We start from the raw sequence: 27,049 nt of genomic DNA, 5'->3' as shown, positions 1-27,049 counted from the left end.
AGCAGTGGGGTCCCCTGTCCTGCAGTGTCACTAGCAGTGGGATCCCCTGCCTTGCATTGTCACTAGCAGCGGGGTCCCCTGTCCTGTAGTGTCACTAGCAGTGGGGTCCTCTGGGGGTCGCTGAGCAGCGGGTCGGTAGTTTGAGAACTTTCCGCGGAGTTGGAGAAGTTAGGGGAGGAGAAGCCTCTGTGATGTCCGATGTCGGTATCGGTATCGCCCTGGGCGGTCTCTGCCGCTCTCTCCTCCCTACTTCACTCTCTACAAATATGAAGCGCAGTGAGTCAGTGCAGCACAAGACACGTGTCTGCTGCACTAAATGCTGCTCCGCACAGCCCCCTCCATGCTGGCGCTCTCCGGGCTACACTGCGCGGCTCTCCTTGCTGCCGGCTCCCGATCCCTGAACTCTCAGCGCAGCTGGAAACTTCGGAGACAAACTTTCAAAGTCACATTGTAGCAAAGAAAAAGTTGTTAGAGCGGCCAGCGCGCATGCGCGGAGGGTGCACCATATTCAAACAGCTGGTGCAAGGGGAGGGGGTCCAGCTGCTACCTACTGCCACCCCATGCCAGGCTCCATCAGGGGCACAAGGATAGTGTAAGTGCAGCAGCCATCATGGTGGACAGGGGGCCCCTCCTGACCTCTGCCATCATCTTCTACCTGTCCATAGGGGCAGCAATCTTCCAAGTCCTGGAGGAGCCCAACTGGAAGCAAGCGACCAAGGAGTTTGATGAGAGCAAGACGAAGATCTTAGACAAGTACACCTGCCTGACCCTCAAAGACCTGGAGGAGATTCTGGAGGTAAGACATGAGGAGATTAGTCACCCGCAGAATAACTTGATTTATTTGGGGTAACTAACAGCGGGGTGTCCCCCAATCCTATCTTGATCCATTCAGATCTGCCCGTTACCCTCCTTCCAACTGTGTCCCCTTTCCCTCTTCCATATCTACTCCCTTCAGATTTGTGACCCACTATATCCATCCAGATCTACCCTCCCCAATCCAGATCTGCCAGTCTTAAGATTTGTATCCCCCTATACCCATCCAGATCTGTCCCCTTACTGCTTCCATCCATCTCTGGTCCATATTCAGCGTCTGATGCAATAACGTATCACTAGGTTGCCTCTCCTTGAATGCTCTGGGGTAAAGTTTATTTTGTAATCGCTGCACCCAAAAGTAAAACAAATCCGCTTCTTCTTCAACTAACAATTAAAAGTTTGTTATGTTTGTACTCGACTTCATAAACTTTATCTGGACTTCTGCTACTTGTGAGATCGGCTGCTGTGGGGATCCTTATAAACTTTGTGGGAAGTTTACTAAACTCTCTGGGATGCATTCTGTTTATAGTAATGGGGTATAAGTCGCGCCATTTTTCTAAACTAGACTATCTGTGACATAGCTTTAAAGCTTGGTACAATTTTCAGTGTATCGGACACGGGTTGACCGCCATTTACATATATCTTAGCGGTATTATTTTGGGTATTTACTTAGACAATGAGCGTTTTGGCTTTGCTGCCACTCCCCATTTTCTAAATGTTTGTTTGCGGCTGTCACACCTGCGCCGTTTTTCTTCCTTAGCCTGATAATGAAGTCTTCCAGTTCCAGTGCTGAAGTCCATGCCATTGCACCCCTGACTGTATACAGTTCAAGGACTGTAATCTGGTCATAATGTTTTATGGTCAGAAGAATTGTTACTTTGTATCGTCTGCCTGCGCAGGATTGGCTCTTCGTGGCCAACTAATCATAAACGGAACATTCTTTTGAAATGCTAGTGTCTTGTTGAATCATTCTATTCTGCGCCGTCCCAGCCTGCTTCATCTCTTCAGCTGCCAGCCATAGACTGAATGATTCATGTTTTGTTAACATTTGTTTGGGCGCTCTTACATCCAGCGTTCCTCCATGTGCAAAGTGCAGGCGACAATATGCTGGTTGTGGCCGTTGCCTGTACTCATCAGTTCAACTACTATGATGTGTGCAGGTACTAGCTGCATTTGGCATAGCGTCGCCTGTGTTTAGTGGTGGTGAACTGTTGCTTACGCCGCACTAGCGTACGCATTTGCTTCATAGCTGCCACTATGTACTTGCAGGCACTACTACATGAGCAGTAACGGACCTTGTGTCATAGCACCCCAATACTTCAAAAAATGCCCTTGGCCGTTAACTGCCCAGGCTCCGATCCTAACGTTTAGGTTAGTGCTATATGGTGACTTTGGCTGTAATACGCACTGTGCATCCGAAGATCGCAGTGTTGCCACGTTGTTGCAGAACCCAATGTCAGTTATTGTGTTGTGATTCACAAATTGACAACTGCAAGGAATTCATCCAATAATGTCCAAAAAGTTCCCTGTAGGGGCAGCTGGCACAAGGTTGTACCTGAGTCTAGTCTATGCCCACAATCTCCGCAGTCAGTGGTGCCCCAGATGTCTTCAGATCTAGCAATGCCCTGGGTGGAAATATCTGGTTAGGTGTGAATTTCCTGGTGACCAAAATACTTGGACGAGGGGAGATCTTTCCATCTGTGGCCAGTGTAGTGTGAGGGGATGGCATATAACGCCAGGGACCGTACACATATGGTAGAGGATGGGCAGCACAGACTGCCAGTGTTAGTTTGTGGGCAGTCATTATGCTGTATGCCCAATTATGCACACCATATCCAATTATGCATGGTGCAGCTGCCTCATGCACACAACTCTATTCACATCATTGCCCCTTTTGTCAGCTCTTTCCTCTGCTCTCCACACTCCTGTGGTCTCCAAACTGGTATCTCCAGCTGGCGTGTAACTACTTTCTGCACCCAGAATGCTGAGAGTTGTATTTCACTCCAACTGGAGTGGGTGTGCCAGGGAATGTGTCTGAGAAGTTTGTGACATGACATTTTTTTTTCTTTATGAACTTTTTGGAAACTTTTTAAAATTCTTCTAGGAAAGTCTGCACAGCTGACAAGTGCAAGTCCTGCTCTGTGGTGAAGGGGTTAATCATGGGCTGTTCTCTACCTATAAGGGGTGCCTTGTAGATCCGAGGAAATGTAAAATTCTTGTAGCTAATCTATTTATTTTAAGGTCCTTTTATATTCGTTGGTGGGCGGGAAAGGCGGGAGCTGTGAAGATGATTCTCCCCCCTCCTTCCTTCAAGCTCTTGTCTTTAACCGCTTCCCCACACTCATTGTGAAGGTGTGGTCAGTGAGATAATCTCTTCACAGGCGCTAGGGTTAGAGCTGCGACTTGTCAGTTTTTCCTGCTGTCAGCAGCCAGTAAAGCGCAGATAATCTGGTGGAATTACAAAAAAAGTGAACAAACGGGGCGCTGCGAATTATACAAGTTTACAAAACTTTTCAAAAACATTTACAAAACTTTTTTTTCCCCTTCTGTCATATTGTGAGAAGTTGTTCCTCCCTTTTCTGCAGGTTGTGACACCCCCTAAAGGCCGCTCCACCTGCGGCGGTAGCTGTGAAGTTATTTCAGACGTTCAGGATGAGGTTTGTGGAAGTGACGTCTGTTATTGGGAAGTGACAGTACAACTGGCCTCCTTCTGTGTTGACTTTCTCTAAGCTCCTTTGTCTTCATTGGCCGGCTCACCTGCTTCTTTGGATAAGGGCCCTTTTACACGGAGTGATTATTGTGCATTGTAAACACTGCAAGGGACTGAATGCCAGACGAGAATTCATTCCTTTTATCTTTCCTCATTCAGTCTTGGCAAGCAAAAAATATCAATCGGCCTATGTGAACAGGCAGTCGTTGCTCCTCTATGAATGGACTGCCTGTTTACTGTGAATGAAGGCAGATGGTCCAAAAGTATCTCCGGACCGCTCTGCCTCCATTCAATGAATTATCATTGCACCTGTGTGAAAGCACACAAGAGATTTACAATGAATGATCATTATCATTCAGTGTATAAGGAACCTCAGTGTATCTTTAGAACTTGGCAGAGTTTATTGGATTGTGCTCGGTTGAGTCGCATAGTCACGCTACAATGTCTTCTATGGGAGAAGCCTTGGTGGAAGTCCTGCATATCCGATATGGAAGCCAACGGCTGCTTCGTTGGCTGACATTGAGCTACATGCTCCATTGTGATGCTGCAAAGACTCAGGATGCTATTTGGCCCCTATCTTAGGGGGTGCTCATGGGGTATTTACTGGGGTGGGAACTGGGGGCAAATAAAGGTTCCCTGAAGATCTGTGATGGCTGTCTCTTGCCTTAAGTGCACAACTGGAGTCTGTGCCTGTAGGAAACTGCAGTTTGTACACATATTTAATCTTCAGATCCGTGACTGGAAAAACTGGTTCCCCAACTCTTAAGTGTGTCTGGCTTCTTGGATGATGGGATGTGACAAGGACTTGTTGATTGAACAATGATCTCAGCTTCTCCTTTGACAACTGCAGCCCTGGAGGGGAAAACATTGTTACTAGTCAAAGAAACATCTAGCAACATTGCTGGCTTGTGGTACTGCTGTGGCAACAGGGCAGGCCGCCAATGTCAGGCTGTTGGACAGGGATGGACTAAGACCTGTAGGCCCTACAAGTGTCAATGTATTGTCTTCTAGTGGCCAAGATGAAGCTTCGCAGGCACCAACAGAAAAGTGATGTTCTGGGGTCCCTGATTACTTAGCTCCTCATGTAGGATGGATGTTGGCTACGGACTCTGTATTGTCTAGACCGTACAGTGACCAGGGGCATCTGTAGACTTGTTCTTGACTTTTGCTCTCGTGGCACATATGGCCCATTTTCCGACCCGTATTCACTGGAAGGGAGAGAATATTTTCCTTTAGGACTGATTACAACCCTTTTACATGGGCTGATGGTTCTTATGAACATTCATGCTCATCCTCCCCACCCACCCACCCAAAAATCGGATCAAAAAGATGGCACATACGTTGCAGATTTCGTCCGCCCACTTTTACGTGCAGCTGTAAAATATAGGTCTTGGCTTAGAGATAAGCGAGCATACTCAATAAGGACTATACTCGCTCCAGTATCTGTCCTTACCGAGTACGCTCGCTCATCTCTAGTCTTGGCCCATCTCTTTGCTGGAATACGACTACTATGAGAGCAGTCAGAAAAGGGAAGGGGGAGGGAGTTGATTAGTGGGAGCTGCTGCTAAAGTCCCTCTCCCTCCCATTGCTGGCAGCTCCCTTAAGCTTCTACGGGAGCTGCTATTGCCGTGGTCAGCTGGCAAGGAAAGGGGGATTGACCTTAGCAGCGCTAAAGTCTCTCCCGATGGCCCATGGAATTCCAGGCTCCAGTGTATATACGCCGCACCCAGCCGCATGAATGGGTGACAAAACAGGAAATCTAGCCGCGATTTGGTTGTGGTTTCCTCTCGTTCATGCGATGCGGCAGAAAATCACAACGCCGGTGTGAAGTCCCGAATCGTATGGACGATCATTCGTCCCAAGACCTCCGACGTCAGCCTATGTTAGGGCCATTTAAACAAGAGCCATTCCTTCGTTGATTGACATTTGTCAGGAATTGGCTCATGTTAAAGCCACCCTCTGGCTCTGTAATATCAATGCAGGTAGTGGGAATTGGCGCGGTCATCTTGGTTTCTCCAGAACAAGAGGGTTTCTTTAAAGGGCCCATACTCAGATCTCAGGAGGCACATTGATTATTCCATAATATTGCGCACCATGTGGGCCCTATGTCACCACTGCAACCAATAGGAGTGACGGGGACGTCGCATTAGAAGACCATATAACTGGTTTACAGGACACTGTCAAGCCTTCTGGTGGCGCGTTGTCACCTGTCGGATACGGCGGTCTGATGCTGCAATGACTATATTTTATATAGTTTGAGTCCAAAACTATATAAAATAACTAGGAACCCCCTTTTTACTGGCCATGTGGTTTTGTGGCTAAGAGCTTGGGGTGCGTTCACACGCAGCTGAAATGCAGCAAAATCGGTTACATTCACTTCAATAGAAAACACTTCCGCTAGGGAATAAAAAAAACTGCGTTTCCACATCAGGATCATGGATGGGCAATGAGCAGTACCCCCGCGGAATGGACAGCATCCGGTGGGTGTCCCAGGCAAGTTTCGGCCAAGACCCTTAGACTCAACTTTTCTTCCCCATCCAATTTGTTGAAATCAGCCCCACAGACTCCTAACCCAAATATGAAGATTTACCCCTCGCTGCCTGGCTGTGCTATGTGGCTGGATAGAGCCTGCCGGGTTTCTCCGCTGACAGCGTGCGGTCGGCTAATAACGTGCAGCGATTTCTTCCTTAGATTGTTTTTCTTGGCCTTTGTCTTAAGTCTTAACAGCTCGTCTCGCTCTGCGGACCTGCCAGGGAGCTGAGTGGAACGAGGTCGGCTTGCTCTTCAGAGATGGGAGCGGCAGAAGTGTGTTTGACCTACTTCTCGCCCTGTGCGCTTTCCAAGAGCGAATATCTAATGTGTCTTCCATCAGAACGTGAACATGAAATCCAAGGAGAGCGGAACACAAAGCGGCAGCGGCATTCTGCAGGCGCTAGTATATATGCAAACTCTGGATGAGGGAGGAATATGACCTGGTGTCACCGCTAAAAGGTTCTTGGCGCACATTCTGATCCCGACGTCCACCTGGTGACATCACCTGGTGACCTCACGTGGACTTGTCTGTACTGGAATGGACTCTCCTCTCTCATGCTTAGGTCTACTGTGTACTCTGCTGCAGCTGGGCATGACGCCCCCGAATAGACTGGAGATGACTAGTAATCTGATGCCTCAGTGATGTCTCTTGTTCATAGTTTGCTTTCTTTAGTGATTAAAGCCTTCAGTTTTGGGACAGGAGGGCGAATTTTACCTTATTCTTCCCTGCTACCCTACAATTCACCGGTTTCAGCCGTTCAAGCTACCTAATGCACACTGCACTGATCTGTGATTTGGTCGGTACTGATCAAGTGAGCAGCTCTGGCCAATAAAAGCAGGTATGTCAAAAACTAATGCACTCTGGGGATTAGGTAGTCTGAAGATTGCGTTGGCCTTCTTGGATGGCTGAAAATGGGACTTGGAACCGGCAGATAGGAGGGACAGCGGAGAATAACACGTGCAGGTAATATACCCCTCTCCTGCCCCAAAACTGGATTTGTGGAGCGTCCCTTTAAGAGTATGCAATGGTATAGAATTCCTGTGAATACTCGTCTGTCTTGCAGAGTCCACAAATTGTAGGAGTCTCTGAATGCGCCTTCTGTTCAGAGTCCATCGGGGACTTCCAGAAGTTTCCTAGTCTGTAAGTGCTGTGATTCTGCTGAGCTGAAACAGAAAGTATGCACTCTGTGCTGCTTGTTATAAATCTGTCACTTAAAGGGACAGTGTTCCTTTTTTTTTCTTAGTCTTTCATTGCTGGATATTGTATGGGTTATTAAGTTTCTGGACTCTGAATTCATATAGATCTATACAATACTCTACTCTTCCTCCAAGTGGCAGTCTTCACTGTAGTTCTGGAATTTTATTCATCAATCAGCAAGCTCAGAAGAAACAGAACTGTAGGTTCCCCATAACTGGTGCATAACTGGTGCAATCTATGGGGATTCCTGGAAGAGTGTTTTTAGCCTGCGGATCTGTTATGTGACGGTTCTGGTAGTTCATCCGCAGCGGGATACACTTGTGGGGGCAGATACTCCTTGTAGAGACGCCTGCAGTGTTGTCCCTCTGCACCTGCATCCACAGAGGGGAAGTGTGTTCTGCTGACATCAGCCTGGGGTTTCCTGGCTTCCTCTGATCTGCGAGGAAAGGATGAGTCTGCAAGATTTAGTGACAATCAGCAGCGGCCGGCCTGAAACCCAAATTATAAATGTCCTTCTCCAGCAGGCTGCATTGCAAAAATCGTTGGTCACCGTCCCCTCCCCTCCCCCCCCCTCCCCATCCAGTGCCAATCTGCAGAGTTCTTCCTGGCACTGTCACCTATCATGTTGTCATCAATATGTATTTGTTTTTGCTGTCTGTACACCTTTCCATGCATTCTCCTGGTTCATGAACAGAATGGCAGAACTGCAGTGGAGACTGACACTTGCACAGGCAGCACACTAGGGGAGTCTTTTTTTCATATCTGGCCGAGGTGGAACATTCCTTTAAGGGCTCCCACACGCGTGTTGCCCGCATATAATGCATGTATTTTTTTATTCCCCCCCCCCCCCCACTGCGTATTTTAATTGGCAGCTGCAGGACCTACGGTGATGTGACTTCTGTCCTTCTATGGACACCATTGGTGTGAGATCCATCAGAGCTGCGGTTACAGGAATGGAAGTGAGTAATATCGGTGGATCAGTTGCCCCTTGTTTTCCTTGGGCGGTGTTGCCTCTTGCGCAGACCCTTCCCATCCTCCTCTGGACCCCCGTGTGACTTTCTTGCTTTACCCGGCTAATGGCAGTCAGTCGGTGTTGCATTCCTTGCTCCTTAGGTAAGCAGTGTGCTCATGGCACCGAGCTGGGTGTCTATTTTGTAGGTCTCTTGTCCACAAGTCCAGGATTTCCTGACTTACACATTGACATCCTATTCCCATGCAGTGAAAGCACCAAGACTTGTGCGTTGGACTCTATTCCCAGGGCTTGGCGGTTGTAGATGGTTGGCGTCATGTGACCTGTCGGCTGCGCTCCTACTGTCTGTTCTATGCTATCGGTGTTGAGTGCACGCGACTAGTTCTGGGACATCTACTAGTGTCTGTGGCAGAGCTGCGTGACTAGTGGTGGCCATCAGGACTGACTGCATCCTCACCCAGCTGTTCCATAGCACCGGCCAAGATGTATTCACAGCAGCTTCCTTCATTCATACTTGATGAATTGCAGAAGCCCATCTATCCTCTGGGGTCACCATATGAAGCCCTCCTACCATCTGACTAGTCTACCAGCTGCTCTTAAGTCACCTCTGTTTGACATGGAAAAGCTGAGATCGGCTTCCTGCCTCAAGTCTGAAATCCACATGTCTGTATCCTCTGCTGCTCAACATGTGGCCCAGCGGCCAGATAATATCTTCTCCCTTATATCTTGTGTAACATAAATGCCTGATCCTGCGTCTCCGGTCATCATGTATAGCTGGAGTCTACAGGGTTAACAGCCTGTGGGAACAATACCTCTGACACCTCTTCTGACTCAATCTGTGGAATAATGCAAAAGGAAAGGTAAAAACCCTTCACACACCCCTTTGTAGAAGAATAGAACTACTAGAATACTGCCCCCTATGTATAAGAATAGAACTACCAGAATACTGCTCTATAGACCTGAACCAGTAGGATAATCATCATTGTGACCTTTGTCAGTAGTGCCTTGTTCCTCCTTTGCCTAGTTACGTATTATAGATCACATGACTTCTTCATCAGTAATTTACTCAACCACAAGAAATGAATCTTATGGTGGGAGGGTTATTGGTAGAACGTTCCTCGGTCCACATGGATCCACCTCCATGACTAAAGTCATTCAGGGCCCACACTTTGCTGGATCTGACCTGTGTAGGTTCTCACGGTGGATGACCTACTGTGGAAACTGCTGTGGTTGAGCTAAAGAGCTCCCTTTGTGTCGGATGTTCCGTTCCTTCAGCGCTGCTCTGGGTGTTGATGGCGAGGGATCTCCTTTGTGATCTGAGTCTCCTGATGTAAAGTGCTTCTATTGTCTTCTGTGTCTGATCTTCTTGGTGACGTCTGTGGGGAGAGGGATGCATTGTTGGCGTATGACGTGAATGTATACATCTATGGGCTTCATGTGAGTGTGTTGCTTTCAGAGGGGCTGGATCCCCTCTGGCGTGACTGTAGACTTCAGCTTGTGATGTTCTAGTGTGGTCAGGCCTGTAGACCACATTCAGACCCTCAAAGTAAAACTTCAGGTCCTCCAATAATGTCCCACCGCAGGGTGAGGCCAAGTATGATCGGGTGAAAGTATGTGGAATGGGAATGTACTCGCATGTAATGATCTTCGTCCTCTTGCGGCTTCTTCCAGAGGACCGAACAAGTGATGGGGCGAGTTCAGGACTGTAGAGGATGCTTTAACATCTCAATACGATAGAACATAAAAGCTGTTCACGTGCACGCTCCGTGTAGTCGTGGGTGCGGATGGGCGTCTGGTTCTTCATGGCTGACTCTCGTGCGTCCTTCCTTGAACTTCTCTATCCATTCGTACACATTACATCGCAGCAGAACACTTTCTCCATACTGCACACAAAGTCTGCAATGAGTATCTGAACCGACCACAACTGAATTGCTGCATGTTGCTTTCTCCTTCGTGTAGACCACAAGTGGGTCAGCCTTTCTCATCCCCATCTTGCACTGTAGTCACATATTGACTGGCACAGCAATGGCTGGGGAGAAGGCGACCTACATCTGAAGGGGTTGGTAAGAGTGCAGCCAACAGGAGTTTTAATGTAATGACTTGAGTGCTGATACTTGATCTTTGCCTCATGTGTGAATGAATAAACCTTACTGCTAGACTGTTGCATCGTGTGTTATGATGTTAGTTTATTATAGATACATTGTTACAGTTTATCATAGACTTGTTACATTGTATTTGGCTCCCCTTCTGCATCTTCCTGGCTCCAGGGGATTCTGCAGGGAAATGAAATTGAAGAAGCTGATTCTGACATGATGGCTGTCCTAGTTCTAACTGGTGGCCATTGTTCTATCGCTTCCAAACCTGCAGCAGTGAAATCCAACATGGATAAACAGGCGTTTAGTAGATGCCCATGGCGGGACCTTTTGGAGAAGGATCAAATTCTGAAGATTCAGGCAAGATCTGAATGTCTTCTCTCCATCTTGAGCACCAGTGTGCTCCTTTACCCTACTGACTCCTCACTGTCTATGTCCAGGTCATAGCCTTAGCTTCTTTAAGGAGTGGTTTATTGACTTTAGTGGAAGTGTCAATGGAAACCCCATCACTTCCTGCACTGCTGTGTTTGCTCACAACATTCCACATTCACTGAAATAAATGGTTTATCATGTGGCGCTTTATCTTTAACCTTTTTGTGTTTTTGGACCCCCCCCCCCCCCCCCTTCCTTCCCCACACTTGTGATGTTTGCAAACTTTTGCACACAATAGAAGTGAGATAGGTGCTGATCGTAAAAGCTTCGCCCTAAGCTTGGGGCAGTGACTGGAAGAGCTATCTGAGGGTTGCATCGATGATTTTGGGGTAGATGTACCTCTTGGCTTGATACCACTTTTGTCCAGAGCTTTCTTAGGTTTGGGGCTTGGGGGTGCAGGTGAAGGCGTTAACCTGGGGGCTCAGGATGCTGGTGTTACATCTAGTATTGGATTGAGGTGTCCAGGGTCCATCAGTAAAAATCACTTTTGATGGCCAATTAGCACTTGCATGCAAATATTAGGCAATGGACAGCTTTTCAAAAGCTAACTGTATGTAGTGCTGTAGGCACTGGCGTAACTATAGAGGATGCGGTTGCACCTGGGCCCAGGAGCCTTAGGGGGCCCTTAAGGCCTCTCTTCTCCATATAGGGAGCCCAGTACTATGAATAAAGCATTATAGTTGGGGGCCCTGTTACAGGTTTTGCATTGGGGCCCAGAAGCTTCAAGTTACGCCTCTGGCTGTAGGTGTACTGTTCCTCTTGTGTGGGGTTTGGTGGACTGGGGCCCACTCCTGGCTCAGGGGGATTCACCTGTTCCCCTATGGGCCAGTCTGAGCTTGGTTGCAATCTGCAAGCACTGAAGTACATGTCATGTGGTTTTGCGTACAGCGATTATGTCAGCCTTGTTTGTTTGACTCATGTGACCTACAGTCTTGCAGTGACGTCCGGTGTGATCGGCGCAACGGCTGGGATCTCGCCTGATGTTTACTAATCTGGAATCTTGCAAGACTTCTTCCAGGCGGGTCACAGAGGGCTGTTGGTGAGTTGCCCTGCAAATTGGGGGTCCGTGCAGTAACCTGGACAGCAGGTTATTGAGGTCTTTCAAGCAGGTGACAATTTAAGAACTTCAGCTTGGAGTCTGGAACCTTCATGCAGACTCACTAGTTGTCATGTTGAAGGGTGGAAGCTGCTCTTGACTTTCCTCATTGTGGCAGGATGCCCCCTTGTGGCCAGTTATGTTTTTTGCTTCTATCAAGGGTTGCAGAGTTTGGGGTCATATTTGGACCCTGAAGCAGGACGCACCCCCAAACGTTCCCTCTGTCCTATTCGGTGACCTGGTAGTGTCAACTACATTTTTGGGGTCACAATGAGGGATTCCACATTTGGCCAAGCAGCTTTCTCATCCCCCCCCCCCCCCCCCCCCCCCGTGATCAGCTCTATTGTGGGGGCTCTGTAGCTTATCAGTCATGTAACAACGTTGCAAGAGTTGGGAGTTGTAACTTGTAAGTGTATCTGGTTTTATCAAAGTGCCAGAGAAGACGCTCGCTGCGGGGACCCCGGCTGCAATATGGAAAGTTGCCGACTTTATATGTGAACTCTTTCCTTGCATTGGATGTTTATTGGGAAGGGGGGGGGGCGAAGACTTACAAGTTCCAACAAGACATCCCAGCAGGAGCGGCTCTTGTGGATTGCGGCCCTCCAGCTAACTGTACTGAGCCGCTCTATTGGTTTAACAATAAAGGGAACCCATCATAATTTTTACAATGCAATCTATGATGAACAATTAACAGCACTGCTAACGAGATCTCTTTATCGCTAATTAGTTTTGTAATCTGTGCCCCTACAATCTGTGTCTGACACTTTCTTGCTCTGTATTAAATTTTTTTTTTTTTTTTTTTTTAATATTGGCACCAGGCACGTCCCTTTTGGTTGGCATGCATACTGATTTCTCTTCTTCGCTGTAATCCCACATAGGCACCGCAGCAAACCCTGCCCGCGCCTACACACCACAGCTCTTCTTTACCTTCTGAGACGTACTGCTCATGCACTTGAGGATCGTTAGTCATGTGACCTCGCGTGCAGAAGGAGTAACGATCCATACTATAGAGATATTTGCCACCCTCCCCTTTCGTTACTTTTATTTCTTATTCCATGCCCAGCCGATCTGCAGTGTCCATCTCTGTGGATCGTTCTAATAGTTCATCTCTAATAGATCAGACAATGGGGCCTTTTGTTCCAGACGCCACACGGGGCACACTGACCTGGCAGCCGCCCTATCGCTCATCTAAAGCGGCTGCTCCCAGCTTTTCAATTACTAGATGAGAGTTGGGTCCTCATTTTGCACCCCTTCCATCCAGCATTGTGTACACTATGTGACCTGGTTACAAAAGTTTAGGGTCATCTCCCCCTCTTTTTTTTTTTGTGAAATCTTTAAACTTTTTAGTATAGATTTCTTGGCAACGCAGCTGAGTTTGCCGTTGGTGATTCCAGTCCGGATTTCACCTGCCTCTACTACAGACCATGTGATCCTTTTGAATGGACTTGCCCTTTAAGTGATGGTTATAAAGTGGGCGTGGCTATGACTACCATGAATGTAAATGCTTCTCATAAGTAACAGATATAGACAAGACGTCTTCCTTGGATGCTTCGGTTACTGCAGAAGCTGCTGAATCAGTTTCTCCTTTCTTCTGCTAAAAACTTGGCAGCTGGGACAGAGGCGACAGAACGCTGGTTTATTGCCACGACATCTGCGGATTAAGGCACTCGGCGTGATGAGCGGCTTCATGTGTGGCTGAACGGTGACCACACATCCTCTTCATCTTGGGGGAATTAATGTGAATTGCTGATTGGGGGTCATCCACAAGGGAGTAAACAAAGTAATTGGCACGGGGGGGGGGGGGGGGGGGGGTCTAATCCTTCATAATGGCGATCAGTTGTCACCCTGATATAGAAGGCGGTATTATTATAACCGTAATACGTTTGCATCCTCATTCCTCTTTCCTGTTGATTGTCCTCAGTCTGTGGGAGGGAAATGCAGATCACCAGTGTTCCCGGGCTCTTGGATTCAGGGGGGGATGAAGTAGTCTGTTAAGATGATTAGGAGGGTGGGCGGGGAAGTTGCGCCAAATTCTTCTTTCCATTACATAATATGGACTAGCAGGGTGTCAAATGTTGTATTTGGTGGGGGGAGAATGGCATCCGATGCACTTGTATGTGTCGTAAAGCTTTAAGGGGTACCAAGTTTTTACCCATTGGCTGGATGGGTGAAGACTGATAGACTGGGGGGGTCAACCACTGGGACTCCCATTGAATGGAACGTCGGTGCATCTGCACTTCCCTTGGAGACCAAGTAGACCTCCATTCTTGGGATTGGTGGGGGTCCCAGCAGTCTGACTCCAATGATCTATCAGTTTTCACGCTTCCGGCAGAAAGGTGAAAACTCTGTCTATGGAATACTTGAAATGGGGGTTTTACCATCAAAGACACAGGATAAATGTCTGATCACTGGGGGTCCGATTGATGGGGACCCAGCGACTTCTAGAGTGACTACTCCAAATGCCCAATGTAGATGGAGAGGCAGCGCACATGCTCGACCGCGGCTCCAGTCACATCTATGGGACAGATTGCCACGTGCATCCTTTGGCAATTGTCCTCGGACAATGGAGCAGTGGTCACATGTTCACATTGGGCGTTCAGCATGGCTGATGGGTAAGTGACACGTCTCTCCTAAACAAGGATCCGCGTATGGGATTCTGCGCATGGATTTAACCCATTCAGCGCCAAATCCATATGTGGATCCATGGCAAAATATATTCGGTTTTAGAGGCGGAGTCCTCGCAGGAAAGATTCTCGTTAGATTCCGCTGTGTGCGCACCCTTGTAATGTATTGACCAATAGGTAATCCTTTTGAGCTAACCGCAGATTAAATCAGTCTGGGGACGTCTACATCACACTGGCATCTGAATCCCATAAAGATCCGTTTACACGCAACAATTGGCCCTCAAATCATTCAAACGATGGCAAATGAGTGATAATCGTTGCGTGTAAATGCACAGGAGTTAGAGATTACATTGTAGTCTGCCGAAAGCCCATGTGAGAACAATGGCGCTGTGGGCAGAGCTCAGACCACATGCTATGCTCTGCAAACAGCTCCTGGAGGCTCATTTACAGGCAAGTGAAGATTATAAAGTGCTAATGGACATTAGTGTTCATTAGCGCTCAAAGTGAAACAATTGCTTAAACTGTCAGTCTCTCAATCCTTAAGTGTCTTTTGCGTGTAAATGGGCCTTCTCTTCTCTTTTTTTTTTTTTTTTGCGCCAGGTTTTTTGTCCGTTCGTACCGAAGACTATCAGCTATTCTAGTCTGGGGAAGAGCCAGACTGTACGATGGGCGTATACAGTATATTGCTCTTTGTTATCAGCCACATTTGCATACTAGGGTATGTTCCACGATCTTGCATCCTTATTGTGTGTTTTTTGGATGCCGCGCGTCGCGTTTTTTTAGCCTTTTCCTGTTTATTCTTTCCTTGTGTGACAATATTTGCTCGCCCTCTTTATCAGGTCAGTTGATGACATCCAAGGCTGATGGGTCACTTATTAACCTGATGCACATCGCGTCTGGGACACGGCGCGTTATTAATCACCTTCTCCGGGATAACTACCCTGAGTGCTGAGCGCGCACATTCCTGCGGACCTGGAACGCATCGATCAAATGATTACCGTGCGGGGTGTCTTGTTTGGTCGTGATGCAATCTTATTGGTCCGTTGCGCAGACAAGTGTAAATAGCGCCTGTTGCCGTTTTTGTAAGCTGACCATTGTTCTTCTATGGATGTGGCTTATGGGAGACTGTTTTTTGTATCGTAGGCTTGTCGAACCAGACCTGCCGAGGTGGTCACTGGTTTCAGCCCAAACGGCTCTGATTTGGGTCATCGATCCATAAGTGTTCACTCTTTCGCCATTTATACGGTCAGCAAGAACATGGCCGTTTTTCCTTCGTCTTGTATAAAGTTTGTACAAAGTCCTCGTCTGTTTCCTCGGCACTTCAGACGAGTCATGTGACTTTCCCCGTAGTGAACACTTGGCTCTGCAGCGCGATCTTGATCCGGACGCTCGGTTGATCTATTACACTAAAGTCTATTATTTGGCCATTTTGTGGTGTCGGTTTCAGCAGCTGCTGGTAGTGTATATATGTATATAATCTTGCTTTTCATGCCTAGATGTCTTCATTCCTGACCCTAAGGGGTTCTTTTGGAGTTTGTTCTTAAATAAGACGCCTGGAGACTGCCAGCTCCTTGCATGGCCTGCGATGTCCTCCCTGGAGCGGCAGGCTATAGGCTCCTGTATGTAGGGGAAGCTGCTGGTACAACAGATAACACTGTGACCTTCATTATGCCTTTGCGGGGACTACTAGATGGCCATTACGTCATCTTTTTTTATTAGATGACCTATGGGGGGCATTACCCATAATGGGGCTGTCTGTAGTAGATACTATAAGTGATGCGCTAAACAGGACTTAAATATTACTGTATAGAACTGGTACAAGAAGGGTCACTATGTCCCCCGGAGCACAGAGTCATTTGTAGGTTCAACGGCACTGTGATTACACTTGCATCCTCTGGGGTGTAGTGGGGGATGTATGTGCAATCATGGTGCTGTTGAGGGGCTAGTTGTCTCCAGGGGAGGATGTACTTAAACCCTGGTGCACTTGGGAGGGGGGAGGAAATTTTTGCACCCTGGTGCACTTGAGGGGAGGGTGGGGAATATTTGCACCCTGGTGCACTTGGAAGAGGAAGGGAGCCCTTGTGCTATTAGGGCAGGAGTGCTCCTTCGAACCCTGAGGCACGTGGGAGAGGAAGTCCTTTGGCTCCTGCTCTATTCAGGGGGGACTCTGTTAGGGTTAGTATTATAATCTCTCTGTACAAGTGAAACTTATGAAGTGACTAAACCCTTTCAAGCTTTCAGATGTAGGTCTTACAATCTGGACCATGTTCAAGATACAGATCAAATAGTAGGCAGGCCTGGGCATATACAGGGCTGCAAAGCCGGAGAGAAGCCTTCCACCCTCTCCAATAAAGGCCTGTTTTGGGAGTTTAGCCTTAGTTTAGAGATTGGACAAGATCAAGGGGAAAGTTTTAACTATGCAGAACCATAATGGGGTCTGCAGCAACCCCAACCTGTAACTTGTAGATTTTGCATTGGGGCCCTGCAGCTTCAACAGGACCACACAACTATGGCTTTATTTATATTATTGGTCTCTTATGGGTCCCTTAAAGCTCCATGGCCTGAATGCTACCCTCTGCACTCCTTATTATGCGCCTTCTGTGCTGGGAGACATGAGCGCCTGAATCTAGATTGGACCAGCTGCTCTAACTATATATGAGCATCCGTAGAGCTGGAGGCAACAGAAGACATGCTGTCAAGGTAGGGGAGTCCCCCGTCTCTCCCCCCCCCCCCCCCTCCCCCCTCAGGATTTTGACCCCCGTGGTGGATACTGATGACACAGGACAAGACGATGATGTCATCGGGCTGTGGTCTGCCAATAATAGGCACTACTTGTTAAGTGCTTTTTAGAGTGCTCTGCCATACTTTCTGAACATGACCCAGGACAGATCTTGCTTATGGGTTTGTTTGTCCTTCCCATGAGTTTGGTTGTTTGTGTTTACATGACTTTCATTCCAAAACATCCGGATAATTTTAACTATGGAAATCGATTCTAAATCTGATCCCATTGCGTCAACGCTAAGTAAACTGTTAGGCTTGATGGTGCAGAATACACGTCCTTCCTCTTGGGTTTCTTGTTTTTGTTCCGCGGTCCCTTAGGCTTGTGTTGTGGGAGAGATGAGCGTTCACCATAGATGGGGCAGACGGCGAACATTTTTAGTTTTTGTCCTTGTTGCTGTAAGACCCGAGAGACTTTTCTTTCCACATCTGGACTCATGTTTTTTTTCCATGAGTCCTAAATTGATTTTCCAGTCTCTGAATTAGGATAAGGAGGAAATGAAAAGCCTGCCTTTTTAATCTCCTGTTCATATCCAGAAGACCTTGTAGACTGTGGGTCAAGCGCTCGGAGTTGCCTGGAGGTCATCTTGTTTGACCACACGTGTTGTGCTTAGTCATGTGGCAGGAAGATATAGGGGCCAATAGCTGGGTGAGTGCCCTATATCCATATGTTGAATCCTATTGCTCCCCCTATATGGTTGATCCGTATGGCCAAGTCTTAATCCTCTTTATAAAGTGGCAGAATTTGTGCAAAAAAAACAAATATTGAACAATCCCCCCTCCCCAATATAGGATGTGAATTGAAGATGGTACAATGACTCTGCAGCGCCTCCTATTGAAAGGTAGTCCATGTTCCACTTTTTAATAGTCCTTATAACATGACTAAGGATATGAGCCAAACCAGAATCTTTTTCCATAAGGAAAAAAACAACCATTTACAGACAGCTGTTTCGGGGTTCTTGCCCCTTATTAGAACACAGTAGAGTTCTGCTTGGCTGGGTGGGAGCCATGAGAGTTACTTTATCTCCTTGTGGAGAGTGCCAATTGGAATAGGGGGACTTGTCCCCATTTACATACCAAACTTCCCAGGGAGCATTGCGTGGTCTATGTCTCCTCACACCTACTTGGTGCTCTCCACAAGGAGAAGCGGTACTCCTAGAACCCATATCACAGGCCTCCCACCCAACTAGAACCCTACTTTATACTGCTGAAGGGCAGGAACCCTGAAACAGCTGTCTGTAAATGGTTGTGTTTTTCCTTCTAGAGAAGACTAGTTTTGACTTCTATCCTTTGGTGCTACAACATCTGTTAGAAGGTTGAACATTTCCTTATGGGGAAGATGCCTTCCAGTTAGTGGTGCTGCATATACCTTCATTTGCATACCAAACTTCCCAGGGAAGCGTTGTATGGCCTATATGTCTCTATGCCCACTTGGCGCTCTCTACAAGAGGAAACGCTACTGTCTGGAAGAAGTATCAGAACCTGTAAATCCGGCTGATGTCAGTGGCAGCTCCACCACTTCTGAGTAATCCGTTACATAATCCCTCAGATGACTGTTCTTCCTCTTATAGGGCTCTTCCTATAGAAATGAGTAACAGGATGCTCAGAGTAAATGCCCTGATTTAGGTGGCGTGGAGACGGGTGTGTTTTTGTATATCTCAGAGGACTGGGGCGGTCGGTGCCAGGATTTGGCATAGTTTTAGCACTAAATAAACAACCATCTAATCCTTCATGTTGGAGATAAGAAGGGGTCAGCCAGCTTAGATACAGAGTGGTACAAAGTCAAGAGCAGAGTTAGTTATTAATGCTTTTATAGTTTTATTTTTCCCTTTCTCTTGATCTGTAGATTAAAAAAAGTAACCTTTGTTGGCAGGAACTGTCCTTCACTCATAAACTCCTAAAGAACGTCTAAAGTTCCTTAAAGGGGTTGTACCAGAATGAAGGTTACCCCTTTTCTTGTGGATAGGGGGATAACTTGCTCATTCGTTGGGGTCTTAAAGCTGAGGCCCCCACCGATCCAAAGAACAGAGGTCCCATGTCACCCGTCATCCACACTGCTGGGTTACATCTTTGCCATCTTTGGTGGGTTCAGCCTGGACAAGGTTGCTCACTCCCATAGAAGTTTGTGCATGGGGCTTTAAAAATTTTGCAAAAATTTTTAGTGCTCCCTGCCACCCACACCTTAGACCACCATACATTTTAAGCTAGTGAGTGTTTTCCTTTTAAACAAGCTTCGACTGGTTCAGATCACTCAAAGCTACACATGAGGTCCCATCAACATGCATCTTCATCCCATTTTAGTTTAACCGGACCCGAGCAGTTGCTGACCTCTCTGCTGCCACTTATTTCCTATGAAATCAATGGAAGGTCAAACCCATCCTGCCCAATTCTTTCCTTTCTCTGATGTTCCCCAAATGGCAGTTAAGAGATTTCATATCTTGACTCAGTTGATTGTAAGTCTCTGTTTCTGTCCACAGACTGTCTCTAATGCTGCTGGTCAAGGTGTGACGATCACTGGGAACACTACCTTCAACAACTGGAACTGGGCAAACGCTGTTATCTTTGCCGCCACAGTCATCACTACGATCGGTGAGTGTGAGATGGAAGGGCTTGTATAGAGCAGTGGGAGCCATCAGACTGGGGGTCCTGGCTGCGGCTAGTGAATGACCATTAAACGCTGTCAACCTGATGGTACTCTGGTCTCCACCTCCTTAACCACCACTAATGCAGAAGTAGGGGTATTCCGGGCCCCTACAGTAGGGGACCCAATAGTTAGTGATTCATGAGTGTGTTCAGTAGAGAAGAGCCCCGTGTTCATTATTTGTTGTACTTATGTAATAATCTTCCTTCCAGGTTACGGTAATATAGCCCCGAAGACATCGGCCGGGCGGCTCTTCTGCATAATCTATGGCTTATTTGGGGTGCCACTTTGCCTGACTTGGATCAGCGCCTTAGGGAAGTTCTTTGCAGGACGAGCAAAAAGACTGGGACAGTTTCTCACTAAAAGAGGCGTCACTCTGGTAAGAAAATGTGCAGAATCAAAAACTCCAGAGCTGCACTCACTATTCTGCTGGTGGGGTCACTGTGTACATACATTACTTATCCTGTACTGATCCTGAGTTACATCCTGTATTATACTCCAGAGCTGCACTCACTATTCTGCTGGTGGAGTCACTGTGTACATGCATTACTTATCCTGTACTGATCCGGAGTTCATCCTGTATTCTACTCCAGAGCTGCACTCAGTATTATGCTGGTGGAGTCACAATGTACATACATTACTTATCCTGTACTGATCCTGAGTTACATCTTGTATTATACTCCAGAGCTGCACTCACTATTCTGCTGGTGGAGTCACTGTATACATACATTACTTATCCTGTACTGATCCTGAGTTACATCCTGTGTTATACTCCAGAGCTGCACTCCTTATTGTGCTGTTGGCATCCAGAAGTACAATAATGAGTGCAGCTCTGGAGTATAATACACAATATGTAACTCGGAACTTGGAAAACTAACTGGTTCTGTGACTGTCTATGGAGATCATCATGTGGATAAACATGTGCCTTTCTGTCTTTTCTGCGGCCGTTTAGGGTCAGTATATATTATTTATGCTTAATACTTGCTGACTGTAGACTTTGTAGCTTGCAGCTGTCTGGGCAGGAAGTTTTTGAAAGCAGACGATCTTTTTCGGAAAACATATATAGAAAGGCAACATTTGTTTGTTCTGTTTAGTCAACTGCTGACATAGACTTTACGTAAGGGGTTTAAAACTGGATAAGCAAACCCCCCTCCCCCCTTTTATATTTGGTTTGGCTCACAATATGGCTCTTTTTTAATGTCCGCTTTTTCCTATATGAAGGAAAAATCTATAACTTCTATTTTTTTTTCCCTGCAGAGAAAAGCCCAGATCACCTGCACGGCCATCTTCATCTTATGGGGCGTCGTCGTTCACCTGGTCATTCCTCCATTCATCTTTATGAGGACGGAAGGTTGGGACTACATAGAAGGCCTCTACTTCTCCTTCATCACCATTACCACCATTGGTTTTGGAGACTACGTAGCAGGTTTGTCTCTTCTGTGTATTCCATAACGTCCAAGCTGAAACGATTGCACTTAATCGTATGGGTTGTATGAGGGAAGTCGAGTAGTCTTGCATCATCCACCATCTAATCCAGTCATCTCTTCCATCCATTATAACCAATGTGTGAACAAGCTCTGTTGCAATTGCAGTCCCTGTCCTCTCGTGCATGGTACATGTTAGTGAGGTGTCATGTGTTTGTGGATGCAATGAACTGAAGGCAAAATTTGCCAGGTGCCACAGGTCATGGTGTATTCATAGCCTATGGAGGTGCCAAGGGGCATGGCCAAAGTTTCATGGTACCTGGTGCAAAAGTTTGGCTTGAGCCCAGACCACCATGAAGACTTCTTCCAGCCACGATTCATCCCGGCACAATCTCTCCATCCTGTGACTAACGCAGTGCCTCCTAGCCACAAGAGGCTCTGTAGAGCGGAACAGTTGGATCAGTCTTCATCCACACTTCACGACTTCATTCAGGCTATGCTGCTCTGTACACAACACAGGCCTTCTGCTCCCCCGTCTCCTGCTCAGCAAGTGTTGGCCAGCAGAAAATGAGGAGAGGACAGCTATGCATGGAGATGTATAACCCGATGAAGCAGCTTGAGTGCTCACTAACACTTCTTACTACCTTGCTGGATAGAGCAGCAGCACAGGGGTTTACGGTACTATAGCTACAGTGGTGAGGGGGGGCTTTTGCATACTCTGGATTGGTCGTAACTGTGACCACTGAACTTGTCTAAAACTGCCCACTTAGTCTTTGCATGTGCATATAATGTGATGCTGCATACTATTCACACTTTTGTTTTGTTTGTCAGGTGTGAATCCAAAGGTGTCTTACGGCGCCCTCTACAGATATTTTGTGGAAATCTGGATTTATCTCGGTTTGGCCTGGCTATCCTTGTTTGTGAACTGGAAGGTCAGCATGTTTGTGGAGGTCCACAAGGCCATTAAAAAGAGACGTAAAAAAAGGAAAGAGTTCTTTGAAAACGACCCGCGGACCAAAAAGAACAAACAGATCCCGATGGCGAATTCAAAGGACATCAACATCCTAAGCTTCCTGTCTAAAAAAGAGGAAACTTACAATGATCTGATTAAACAGATTGGCAAAAATGGTTTAAAGAGCGGCGGCGATAGACTCCTGAAAGGTGATCTACCTGGTACCGTGCCGAATAAAGGCAAGGAGATGATGGTCGTCTATACTAAACGCAACGGATTTGGCTACGATGCTGTAACCTTCTCCAATGGTCATCAGAAGGAGAATGGAATGAGGCCCCTCCAGGACAAAGAAGCCACCATCTTCATCAACCAGTTAGACCGTATCAGCGAAGAGGAAGGAGAACCTTGGGAGTCAAAAGACTATAAACCCTTGATTTTTCAGAACAATATCAACTTTGTGAATGAGGAAGAAGATGAGGATGAGGAGGAAGAATGTGATAACTCTGAAGATGAAGAAAAGTCTAAATCTTCCATAGAGGAAAATAACGAAGACCCTGAAACTCCAACTAGACTGGATACATTTACTTGTCTAGACGAGACTTCCGTTTCCAGCAATGACACGGATTCTGTTCCGTACGAACAACTTGTGAACGAGTACAATAAAATTAACAACAAGGGCGATACGTGACCAGACGGCTCCTCAGACTTGATATCTGACTGGTTCCTTTCAGAATGGTGCTGGTTCTGGAAAATGTTTTTGTTTGTCATTTAGACCAGTAGTTGGCCAGATCTGGCTGATCACTAGAATGACTTAAGCGCGTAGGTTGGCTCCAAACCCGTTGAAGGTTGCGTTGGCCAGTCCAATCCAGAAACTGTTGGTGTACTGAGTGTTGGCTCCTTCTTACACTGGACTTTTTGTAGAGTAAATGTAGGAAAAAACGCAACGCCAAGTTGTCTTCTCCGAAGATGTGGCTCCAACAAACTGTGCACGTCTGATTCCGAGTTTCTCCTGCCTCCTGTGTCCATTTTTATTTCCTCCTGTGAAGATACTTGAATTTAATAGAGCTGTGGACTTTTTGCGTATGTGTAGATCTGGTATTTTTAATCTGTCTTCTAACCTATTGGTGTATTCCTTATTTATGTGATGAGGGGTTCGACATGGGGAAAACTTTTTTTATTTATTTTTAAAGGCCTTGTCCTAGAAAAATTTTAAGATTTTAGAAGTTTTGTATGGTCTTCAAAAAACAAACTGCACCCATAACTTATAAAGCCATCTCCACATATGTTGCCACTTCTACTCTCCTCCTAAATGTTGCGATGATATAACTGGTCGATGGGATTGCCCACCCTTTCCCAAAGAACTTGTGATGAAGCGGAGTAGCTTTTATTTGGTCCCATAGAACGTTCAATGAGTAACCCAAAAGGTTGGTTCTAGATCATATGCCCGCTTCCCATATACTTGACTCAATCCAGAGATTGTTCGCCAATCTTAACTTCCACTCCTGAGTTATGCAAATTGACCAACTTTTTGTTAACGGACCCCTCTTTTTGTCTTTTTATTTGTAATGTCTATTTTGTGTCATGCAGTTGGTACTGTATCCTAAACTTGAAGCTTCCAACATTGCAGCCATGTAAATATCTCTTGGTATATATAATGAAGGCCAAATTGGAGGACTTGATGATCTGCACTCATAACACATTCTTAAAATGATGGTTTTTATTGGCAGAGCCATATTGATTTTAGGTGAGAGACTCTGTGATGAGATGATGTATCTCCTCTATGGTGCAGCAGAGAAGATGCCTGAATATCTTGATCAAAAGTATTGCCCGTGTATATAATCTTTGGGAGAACATGGGTTGAGGTGGAATGCTCCACATCACAATTTAGGTCTATTCTTAAGGCCCTCGCGTGCTGCAGAGGTTAAGGCCCTTCTTCACAGCACAATTGTGCAAGTTGTCCATTGGCACAAACCATTTGCAAGCATGTACCCCCTAACAATTATCGTGCAGTGAAGGACTGACCACCCATAAATCGCTGATTGGATCTTTCATGCAGACCTGAAACCTATTGGTCTGTCATCATTTGGTCTAAACAGGCAGTTGTTGCTATATCCAGATCACGCAGCCTCCATTCACTGAGCAACTATAAATGGGATGGATGTTGGGCACTTTTGCGCCAGACAGTTGGCCCGCATAAAAGAGCTTTTAGTCATTGGAACCCACCAATAACGGCAGAGGTGGATGACTTTGAATTTCAACGCCTGATCCTTTTGTTTCCTGGGAAATAAGCTAGGACCAGAGCCGTCTGACTGCAGCTTAACTTCATAAACTCGAACAGTTGGCCAAGCCGAATGTTCATGTGTGTGTGGGGCAGCCGGTAACTGTTGGATGAATGATGGTTAGTTCAACAGTTGTTGAAGGTGTTTAGCTTATGGGACCTTTTAGACCAGCCTTCTGAACAATTTGTTATATGAAGCAATTCTATAGACTTGAATACCCCAAACCATGAGTAGTAATTGACAGTCCCCTGTCGCACCCATGCCATTACTTCCTCAGTCCTCCACCAGTCTGGTCTTCTCCAGCAATGACTTGTGATTGTTGCATCCAACCCCTGGCCACAATGGTGACCTCAATGGTATCTACACATTGGTGGTACATCCAATGATTGGTTGCAGCAGCCATGTTTATACAGTATTACTGGATCAGAAAGAATGGAGACCAGCGAAGAATCAGTAAGGACTTGGAATTGTTGGGACAACCCTTTCATGTCTTCCTGCTGCTCGTGGTCACTCTTGGGCCATGTTCTAATGGGCTGGGTGTGCTGCGAATCTTCCACCTGCAGTAGCAGTAATGTGGATGAGGTTTTCAAAATCTTGTCCATACTCTGCGCTAAATCAGTGTGGAAGTTGAGATGTGGTGCAGAGTTAGTCTGCGGCATGTCAGCAGCAGTGTGGAGTCCGCATCTTCTAATGAGGGGTGAATTCTGCACCAAATGGTACGGCTTTTGTGCTGAGGCTAAATCCACAGCACTCCGGCTCCATGTGGATGTAGCCTTACAGTACAGGTTCTGCATTGTAGCAGCTTGTGGCTGTTCCCGCCATAGGAGATCCTTGTTTTCCATGCCAGGATGTCTCGGTTTTTGAGATACAAGTTACTTTGAGTTCTGCAACGTGACTTGTAAAAGTCGGGCTATATTCTGATGTCAGTGGGTCCCATTTGGTCTATAATGCCACCTAATGGTTTCTTGGCATGTTTTGTAGGTAGGACAACTTTCATATTCTGTATCTAGAACTCCATGGAATTCAAAAATTTGCTGCTAATGGCTCTTACCCTAATTAAAAAATATATATATTTTCCCTAATTGCTGAGAGATCAGGTAAATGTGAAGCGTCTTGTCGTTCAGGGACTACTAAATCAGAAACTGGTGGTGGCTTCTATTGGCACATTTCTTTAGGCACACAGCGGTACGCAAGCCAGATCTTCAAGTCTTCATGTTGGCTTTATAATGTTTCAAGGGTTTGTCTACAATGGGCAATCTCTCATCCTTCATTTCATGGTCTGTGATCTGCAGCGGTTACATGTTACACTCCAAACTCCTCATTCATCTAATGCCAGCTATTGGAGATGGTGTTTCTGGTTCTGTAAGTTGGGTTTTAGGTGATGGAGGTCCCATCCTGGTCAGAAACCCTACCAGGCTGGACATTACACTTTTAGTAATGGCTGCTGCTTTCCTAATAAATTGAAACTTTTTGAGAAACGTTTTGCCGCTAACAGATGACAATGTCAGTGTGGGTCTGGAATGATGTGTAATGTTCTCAGAACTCACGGTTGATTATGGGTCTTTATAAGCCTCTTTCGACTAGTCCATGTTCAAACCAGGCCCGTTAATTGTCATTGTAGACTTTTTTTTTTTTAAACCCCCCCCCCCCCCCCCCCCAACCCCACAATTCCCCAACACTCCATCTATGACCACAATACTTTCCACCCATCAAGAACTGACATTTGCGCAAGGACATTTAGCCCAATGCGGAAGCCTAGACTACAATGTGAAATGTATTATAGAGAAGTGTTTGCTGTATACAGTCCAATATGCCTGGTTTGTTGCTCTTATTGCTTCCTCCTTTTTGCTCTGTGATGAAGTAATGGGATAATAGATGTTATCTGTAATTCCTAACTTGTGTAAACCTTACAACTCCAATGTTTTTGGATCACATTTTTATTATTTTTGGAAATGATCCAGTTCATAGCCTGCTATGGTGTCAAAGGGGTTTAGTCTGCTGACGGCGCATCATATGTAGCCATTAGTCTCAAGACTTGATCTTGGAAGTCGTCCTCTATATGGAGAATATTAAAGTAGCTAAGGTACATTTATTCTCTAGTCGTGGTGACCCGTTCTCCACCTGTAATTCATTATAGCACTGTGCTTGCATCAGTACAAGTTTGACAACTTTTGAAGAGCCCCCTTTAAAGAGGTTTCCACTTGTATACTGTCAATGGCCTATCCTTACACCCTTCACCAATCTATTATTGATGACCTATCCTGTCACCAAATATACCCGCTGATGTCTGTTCTCTTGGCCAATGCACTCATGCACAGATTTTTACAGGAAGTCGACTGCTCGATTCACTCTGCAGTGGCCAAGCTTGGTACTGCAGGTCAAGTTCCCATTGAATTGAATGGGAACTTTGCTTGTAATACCACGCACGGCCGCAGCAGAGTGAAATGAGCGGTCTGCTTCCTGTGAAAATCAGTTCAAAGTTCCAATTCATTTCAATGGGAACTTTA

General features: G+C 46.4%; 1 protein-coding gene across 1 annotated transcript; it reads left to right on the top strand.

The window, feature by feature from the left end:
- The first annotated feature begins 300 nt into the window (after nucleotides 1-300).
- Nucleotides 301-26,171, top strand: KCNK5 (potassium two pore domain channel subfamily K member 5). The gene is made up of 5 exons (XM_066595304.1): nucleotides 301-796; nucleotides 19,724-19,835; nucleotides 20,100-20,266; nucleotides 21,145-21,313; nucleotides 22,143-26,171. The coding sequence occupies exons 1-5, from the start codon at nucleotides 611-613 to the stop codon at nucleotides 22,949-22,951; spliced, it is 1,443 nt and encodes a 480-aa protein (XP_066451401.1). The 5' UTR covers nucleotides 301-610; the 3' UTR covers nucleotides 22,952-26,171.
- Nucleotides 26,172-27,049: the final 878 nt, after the last annotated feature.

The sequence above is a fragment of the Eleutherodactylus coqui genome, chromosome 3, assembly GCF_035609145.1.
Source record: "Eleutherodactylus coqui strain aEleCoq1 chromosome 3, aEleCoq1.hap1, whole genome shotgun sequence".
Lineage (NCBI taxonomy): Eukaryota > Metazoa > Chordata > Amphibia > Anura > Eleutherodactylidae > Eleutherodactylus > Eleutherodactylus coqui.
This window is presented reverse-complemented; position numbering and strand designations above follow the sequence as displayed.

Excerpts from the sequence above, each read along its gene's own strand:
- KCNK5 (XM_066595304.1), top strand. The coding sequence starts at position 611 with ATGGTGGACAGGGGGCCCCTCCTGACCTCTGCCATCATCTTCTACCTG. Across the intron at positions 797-19,723 it reads ACCTGGAGGAGATTCTGGAG|ACTGTCTCTAATGCTGCTGG; the intron begins GTAAGACATGAG and ends TTCTGTCCACAG. Across the intron at positions 20,267-21,144 it reads CTAAAAGAGGCGTCACTCTG|AGAAAAGCCCAGATCACCTG; the intron begins GTAAGAAAATGT and ends TTTTCCCTGCAG.